Source organism: Myxocyprinus asiaticus, chromosome 34, assembly GCF_019703515.2.
Source record: "Myxocyprinus asiaticus isolate MX2 ecotype Aquarium Trade chromosome 34, UBuf_Myxa_2, whole genome shotgun sequence".
Taxonomy (NCBI): domain Eukaryota; kingdom Metazoa; phylum Chordata; class Actinopteri; order Cypriniformes; family Catostomidae; genus Myxocyprinus; species Myxocyprinus asiaticus.
Window position 1 is genome coordinate 40,600,981 of NC_059377.1, and position 8,224 is coordinate 40,609,204.

At 36.1% G+C, this 8,224-nt stretch overlaps 1 protein-coding gene across 2 annotated transcripts; it reads right to left on the bottom strand.

Annotated features, from left to right (window-relative positions):
- Positions 1 to 974: 974 nt before the first annotated feature.
- On the bottom strand, positions 975 to 5,963 carry hgh1 (HGH1 homolog (S. cerevisiae)). Of its 2 annotated transcripts, none has more exons than XM_051671662.1 (7): positions 5,910 to 5,963; positions 4,716 to 5,312; positions 3,353 to 3,453; positions 3,114 to 3,212; positions 2,788 to 2,879; positions 2,511 to 2,633; positions 975 to 1,637 (listed from the first exon to the last, which is right to left on the bottom strand). In XM_051671662.1, exons 2-7 carry the CDS (start codon positions 5,255 to 5,257, stop codon positions 1,446 to 1,448), a joined length of 1,149 nt encoding a protein of 382 aa, XP_051527622.1. In that variant the 5' UTR covers positions 5,258 to 5,312; positions 5,910 to 5,963; the 3' UTR covers positions 975 to 1,445. The 2 variants fall into 2 exon arrangements, with proteins under 2 accessions (XP_051527622.1, XP_051527623.1); XM_051671663.1 differs by lacking the exon at positions 5,910 to 5,963 and adding an exon at positions 5,745 to 5,806.
- Between the last annotated feature and the right edge of the window lie 2,261 nt (positions 5,964 to 8,224).

The window sequence follows — 8,224 nt, forward strand, 5'->3', positions numbered from 1 at the left end:
ATGGTAATAACAGTGTTTTTGGAAATATTCTGAATTACTTTGATACTTATTTTTCAGAACCGGATCATAAAAAAAAAAAAAAAAATGCTGGAATTATATGATTTTCATAATGTTCGGGTTCCGTTAATATATCTGGAATACACCGATCAGCCACAACATTAAAACCACCTGCCTAATATTGTGCAGGTCCCCCTCGTGCCGCCAAAACAGCGCCAACCCGCATCTCAGAACAGCATTCTGAGATTATATTCTTCTCACCACAATTGTACAGAGCGGTTATCTGAGTTACCATAGACTTTGTCATTTCGAACCAGTCTGGCCATTCTCTGTTGACCTCTCTCATCAACAAGTCATTTCCATTCACAGAACTGCCGCTCACTGGATGTTTTTTGTTTTTGGCACCATTCTGAGTAAATTCTAGAGACTGAGACTGAGTGAAAATCCCAGGAGATCAGCAGTTACAGAAATACTCAAACCAGCCCATCTGGCACCAACAATCATGCCACGGTCCAAATCACTGAGATAAAAAATGTTCCCCATTCTGATGGTTGATGTGAACATTAACTGAAGCTCCTGACCCATATCTTCATGATTTTACGCACTGCACTGCTGCCACACGATTGGCTAATTAGATAATCACATGAAGATGTAGGTGTTCAGGTGTGACTGTATAATGTCTACACTTACATGAAACATAAAATGTAAATGGTACCACCTTCTTATATTTTCCATTTGTTTAAAATGTACCATTTCTTCCTGACTTATTTGCATTCTCATCAGGTTCACCACCAAGGTCAGTTTTATTGTCAATTTTCTTCACAGGCTGTTACTTCCTTTGGTGTTTCCAGTCCGAGTTGTTTTTATACATAAACCTTGAATGCAATCCATATTTGAGAAAGGGAGAGAGACTGAGAAAACAACTTTTGTTACACTCAAACACTTAGTTTGTATACATTAGTACAAAAAAAACACCCTTAACGACAAACAGACCAAAATTATTTATTCACTGATAATCTTCCCCAACCACCTAAACCCAACTCCCTCGAATCAAATACGGCGCATAACTTTGACATCATGATATTCGTTTATGACACACGTGAGAACCAATAACGTTTGATGTTATTAATGTCCAACCAGTGTCATATTTGAATTGAGAGCTGTAGAGAGCTGTAGTGAATGGGTAAGATCCAGCGCGGATATAACGACTTAAATTTCAGTCTGTTCCTTACTTTGCTATCGTATGACTTTCTAGTCCATACTTTTCATTGCATCTTGTTTCCATACTAACATTCTGCTAACAAATCTCCTTTTGTGTGTCACAAAGAAAGAAACTCATACAGGTTTGGAACAACATATTGAGAATATTTACATTTTTGAGTGAACTATTCCTTATTTATAGTTTGATGTGAAGTTCTGTTTATTGGGTTTGTTGTCATCATCCAGGATTATCTCTCCAGGCCCTCCGGAGCTTCATTTTGACTCTTCACAGATTCCTGCTTTAACAGTTCCTGTGTGTCCTTTTCTATTTGTTCCTGCTCTTTGGCGTCCAGTTCCTTCAGTTTTTCTACCACGTCTTGAGGAATCTCCACCTCCAACAGATTCTCCATTCCTGCTTCTGGCTCGTCACCAATTAAAACCTTCATCAAAGACACACGAAACCCTAATGAACCTTAATACATTCAGTCAGTCACATTTCATGCCCTTTCTGGAATATAACAATTTTAAGTGAAAAGCAGAACTGACGCAGTACAGTAGCTAATGAGATTCCAGACATATGGAATCTCAAGTTTCAGAAACCCAACAACATGGAAAAACGTTGCCGTAACATGATAGCTGTAAAACTCCTGTTAGATAAAAACTGCTGTATTACGAAAAACTACCATTAATCCCGGGTAAATATTAGCCTCGTTCTGTGCTGGGCATATTAGCTGTTTTATTGATGCTAATTAAAATGGTTGGGTTGAGGCAAATTGCTGAACCATTGCTTTTGGCCTCGAGTTCAAAAGGGATCTCCCAGACGTTATGGAGAATATCTTGCTTTAATAGGAGACCCTGTGACATCTTTTCCATCAGTCTGTACCCAAATATATGCCTGCCACAGTGCAAGGAACAGGCTTTTTCCACCAAATTAGTGTCTCCTGGTTTATTCGGCCAAACTCCCGGAGTAATTTCGGAAGGCTGGAGCTCATATACTGTCTGGGGTCTTCCAAAGCGCAACTGAAAAATCTTGCCTGATGTAACCGAGATGCAATAATATCATTGGATGGAAACCTGATTGTCTTTGAGAAGCGAGATTTGCTTTGATTGGACTGGAACAAGAGGTCTCCAAAAAGTAGTCACTTGAAACATTCGATTCGACAGACAATGAGCGAATGCTTGAAATTTTCCAAACCTCTTCCATATTCTGGGTTAAATATAATTTAAGCTCAGTTAAAGGTGCACTAAGTAATTACATGAATAGATCTTATGTTGAATTAATATTTCTTTATGTTGATGAGGTGACACTTTACCTGGACTAGTTTCTCACAGGCAGAAATCGCCTGTGGATCCTGTTCCCATTTGTGGAATTCTCTCATGATTGGATAAACATTCTTGTTCTTCATAATCTGTCTGCCCACTTTAGTAGCTGTAAGCTAAAAACGCGACAAGGTTGTTAATATAAAGAGCTGAACAAATATAGAAGGTAAATTACACTGACTATAAATCAACATTTCAACACAGACAGATATCCAGTCCATATCTGTCCAAATATTGGCAGAATTTCGTAAAGATTTGAGATGTTCTTACGAGCAGCAGGGTTTCTAAAAGCATCTTGCGGATATCAGGATCCTCTTCCCTCTTTTTGTCTTCTGGTAGATACTGCAAATCTACTGGCAAACCTATCAATACATAGAAAAATAATTATTCATTATGCTATATACTGTAAGAAATACAGTACAATAAAAATGTGACTTGCCTCCCATTTAAATGAATAAACAGCAGCCTCTACTGGACAAAGATGAGAAAAAGTACTCAACAGAAACTTTTGCTTCACCAGTCCAGTTATTAGTTTTCCAGTGGTTGGCACTTTTCTCCACTCAAAACAAAAAACTGATTAAAATAAAGAGCTTTACCTTCATTTTCTTCTTCTGAGAGCTCTTCTGGTCCAGCCAATGGTAATAAAAGAAACGGTAAAATATCCACTGCATCACTGAGCAACCACTCATGATGGGCTGTATGGAAAAAGGCTAATTTAATAAGGCTTAAATACATTACATGATGTAAATACACAGCTTGAAATCTGCTTCCCGACTTCCCGATTCACAGAGATGTAGTTTTTCAGGTAAATGACTCTAATGTTTTTAACTCTTACCGTAGTCAAAACAACAATTTCTGAGAGTTCCCACGACCCCTCCTCGCCTAGTAGTTGATTCTTCATACTGTGTGTATGGTAAAAGTCTCTGAATCACACACCTGTACAACACAAATGAGAACTGCGTTTCTAAACAACTAAAACTAAAATATCTGCAAATTTAAGCAGGAAACATTTAAGTAATACCATGTTTTTGCAACATGTACCACAATAATACCATACTTTCTTAACATGGTAATACCATGTTTTTAGGATGTACCATTGAAATACCACAGTTTTTAAACTGGTACTATGGTAATACCACGTTTGTTTTACATGTAGCTTGATAATACATTTTTTTTTTTTTACATGTACCATAGTAATCCCATGTTTTTGCAACAAGTACCACAATAATACCAAACTTTCTTACCCTGGTACCATGGTAATGCCATGTTTTTTTTTATTGTACCATGGTAATACCATAGAATTACAACCTGGTATCATGGTAATACCATGTTTTTGACATGTACAATGGTAATGTGTTTTGGACCCATACCTTGGTAATACCATTTTTCTGGGACCTGTACCATGCTAATGCCATGTTTTTTGGACATGTACCACAGTTTTTAACCTGGTACCATTGTAATACCATGTTTTTGGATATTTACCTAGGTAATACCATGTTTTTTTTTTACATTTACCATGGTAATACAATGTTTCTGGGCATGTGCCCCAGTAATACCATATAACTATAACCTGGTACCATGGTAATACCATGTTTTTTGGACATGTACCACAGTTTTTAACCTGGTACCATTGTAATACCATGTTTTTGGACATTTACCTTGGTAATACCATGTTGTTTTTACATTTACCATGGTAATACAATGTTTCTGGGCATGTGCCCCAGTAATACCATATAACTATAACCTGGTACCATGGTAATACCATATATTTGGACATTTAGCTTGATAATACCATGTTTTTATAATTTACCACACTAATACCACATTTTTTACCTGGTACCATGGTAGTACCACATTACATGTACTATGGTTATAAAGTTTTTGGACACATAATTTGATAATACCATAATTTTTGGGACATTTACCAAAGTAACACCATATTTCTGACACAGTACCACAGTAAATACCATGTTTTTGGATAAGTACCACTGTAATACAGTACTATAGTTTTTTAACTTTTATTATTTTACTAGTACCATTTCAAGTACCATTATACTATAGTATTCTTCAAAGTACCTTGGAGTACAATGTAAATACCATGGTATATCAATCTGGTTATCATTCAATACCATGGTATTACCATCTGTTACTTTTTTGTAATGGTCTTGTCACCACATATTATTTCCAAAGCAGCTCACCTCTCCTTATCCAGAATAAAGTGTCTTGTCTCGGGCAGCTGTGTCAGATTGGACAGCAGGGGTCCCAGATAATGAAGTGATGCTTTTTTATTGAAACCTTCAGTGCAGAAGATCTCAACCACTTTCGCCAGTCCGATATTCTGTTCCTGTAGAACCCTGAACACATCTCTGCAGGTCCTCTCATGTCGGGTTAGGTTACTGAGGATGGTACAGATCCGATCTGCGAGCACATACTCTGTGTCCAGTAGGTTCCGGAACATGGTGGGCAGTAAATCAGTCTCCTTTACCAAAGGCTGGTGAAGGGTCTCATCTGCTGATAGGTTAATAAGAGCATGGTAACAGTCCTTGACCACAGCGATAGAGGGGTCACTGGTAAGAGTCACCAAGGCTTTTAGGAAGTCTGGCTTGGATTGCAGGTACCGGCACCCGTCCCGGTTTCCCGTAAGACCCAGGATGTATTCCGTGGCTTGACCTTTGACATCAGGTCTCATCTGGAGTGTGAGAAATGACAGCAGCTCCTTGGCTTCACTGTCACTAAGCATCTTGACCTCTGGGTCAGTCTGTCTAGAGTCAAAATCTATTTTTATTTTATTTAATCTGAAAAATGAAAAAGAAACACAAATGAATTCCTGAAAATTCATTAACAAAAAAGTACCATGGTACTACCACGTTTTGCATATATACCACTGCCATATCACGTTTTTGGATATGGTTTATTACAATATCATGATTTTTGGGGACATGTTATCATGGCAGTACCTTGTTTTTGTAGATGTACCATTAGAATACCATGGTATTCTTTAAAGTATCATATAAAAGTAATTGATATGGTCATCATTCAGTATCATGGAATATAATAAATATAGTATGCTATTACCAGCAGTGTACAATGGTAACATCACTATAGTCCTAATATGGTACAGAATTATGATTGCAAAATCATCATCAATATTTGGCATGCTGTCAAAACAACAGATTATCAAGAAAATATAAAACATCCACAAATCGCAGTATCCAAATGTGTCTAACCTTTTAATTCAACAATGTTTTTATTTGCTGCTGAATATTCCAAGCACAAAGCTTTGACCTATCAACGTCGGTCTAACCCTATATACTGCAACAAATACAAAAATAAGGGACATAAAATCAATTTGATGTAATCATTTCATTTGTTTATATCTAGAATATACTTACAAAATTCGCGTTATACAGAACACACGTGTTACATCATGGTTGTCGTGGTTCCGGGTGTGGGAAACTGACATATTTTTGATCCAATGAAATTACACATGACGCAAACGTGTCCGCCCTCTTTATACGCTTTGACTCGTGATTGGCTGTCGAACTACAGGCTCCGCCCCTCTTGCGCTTTGAGGTGACGCCGCTAGGCTGTGTGGTAGAAAGTCTATACTATGCATGGTGTTCGAGTAAGTTACATCAAACATTATTTAAACGAGAATGTATAATATTTAAACATGCATTTATTATGAACGAATTCAGTTGTACGTCTTAAAAATGTCACTTAAATATCGGGGTCTTTGTCAAACCTGCCCTGATTTGGTCTGTTTTGGGATTTTATAACCTCATGTTTTGACTGTACTGTCATTATATTGTATGTGTAAAAGTAATCATAATAAATTAACTGTTGTAGTAGTAGTTTTCCCTTCAGAATCGTTTAATATGACCTAGTCGAAAACCCAGTAGGCAGATATTACTGTAGCTTAACCCCTCTGATTTACTACAAAGCAGGTATTAGGGCTGCAACTAACGATTATCTTGATAATCAATTAATCTAACGATTATTCGACTATTTTGCGATTATTGCAACGATGACTCATTAGCTCTTAATTGCCTATTCAGCTTGTGCCTTGACTTAAAAGGTTATAAACAATAAAGAGGACAAAATCTTCTTTTAAAAATACCTCCAAATAACATTCACTGAATTAAAGGGATAAAATAAGTTTTATTAAGTTTAATTCAGTAAAAGATTCACTGCAAAAAATCCTATTTTTATCATGTTTTTGTCTTGTTTTCCATTTAAAATGGTCTAAAAATCCTAAAAACTATATGCATTTACTTGAGAAGCAACATATGAGATATTTAGACTTACTTTAAGAGAATGTATCTTCAATATAAGTGTATTTAGTATATAAGTGTATTTTGAATATAAGTGTATTTTGTATATAAGTGTATTTTGAATATAAGTGTATTTTGAATATAAGTGTATTTTGTATATAAGTGTATTTTGAATATAAGTGTATTTTGAATATAAGTGTATTTTTTCACTTGGTTATACTTCTGCGAGTGCAGTAAAGACAAAATATACTTCTATTCAAGATCTATTCAAGATCTATTCTCTAAAAGCAAGTCTGAATATCTTATATGCTGCTTCTCAGGTGAATGCATCTTTTTTAAAGGATTTTTAGATATTTTAAAATATTTGTATTTTTAATATTATATTCAACATTCTCAGATAACAATCTGCAGTATAGCTGCTAAAGTAAATGTACGATGTTTTAAAGGAGTTTTAGATATTTATATTGGAAAACAAGCCAAAACAAAAACAAATTAAAAACGTATTTTGTTTCAGTGTATAATGGGGCGAAGACTACCCTCTCTCATCTTTCTGTTCACTTCAATCCATCTTTAACTCACAAACAAACAAACTCTCTCTTATTAATAAAGCTGCGTATTGACAATTTTCTTCACGATAAGAACATATAAGATAATGCACAGTGACATATATATTATGATTCAATAAGAGTCATCACGTTATAATCTAGCTGCATTAAGCGTGTGCGCTCGAGGGATGAGCGTCCCGTGACGGAGTGTGCATCAGCCGGTGCAGTTTCAATCTCTCCCCCTTAGATCGGGACATTCACACAACTCATAGAAGAGACGCTGACCGCACAGAGAAATGGCAGTTTCGGAGTTTGTAGTTATTTACATGATCTGCTTCTGTATTATTTGAACTTTATTAAAGCTATAACGCATTAAATATAAATGTATTAAAGATGTAACGCCGGGGTGTTTCCTTTAAAGAGCTCTGGCTCCGCTTGTTCCACAACGAGAATGTTTCTGTATTTATTGATGTTGTATTTTTGTATTATTCCCTCGTACTTTACGATCTACATCACCTGAAGCTGTTTGGAAAGTGTAGAGTTCATCTGGACTGTGAGCTGTTTTCTTCCTCTCCTCAGTCAGAACTGCAGTGCTGCTCTCACACGTCATCATTAGAGTTTAATGTGATCTCATGTTACGTTAAATGACATCAAACGAATATTCGATAACGTCGACTAATCGTTTCAGCCCTACTTTCCATGATAGAAGAAAAACTTCTGTTTCTGTCAAAAACACAAACAAATCCAAATAAAAACTACTGTCAGTAGCATACTGCTACAGTGTGTCTCTGACACTACAAACATTAGTAATGTAACACATTACATTTTTGTTCATTATTCTCAATATTCAAGAATATGAATGCTGCCAACAGGATGACCTGAGGTAGA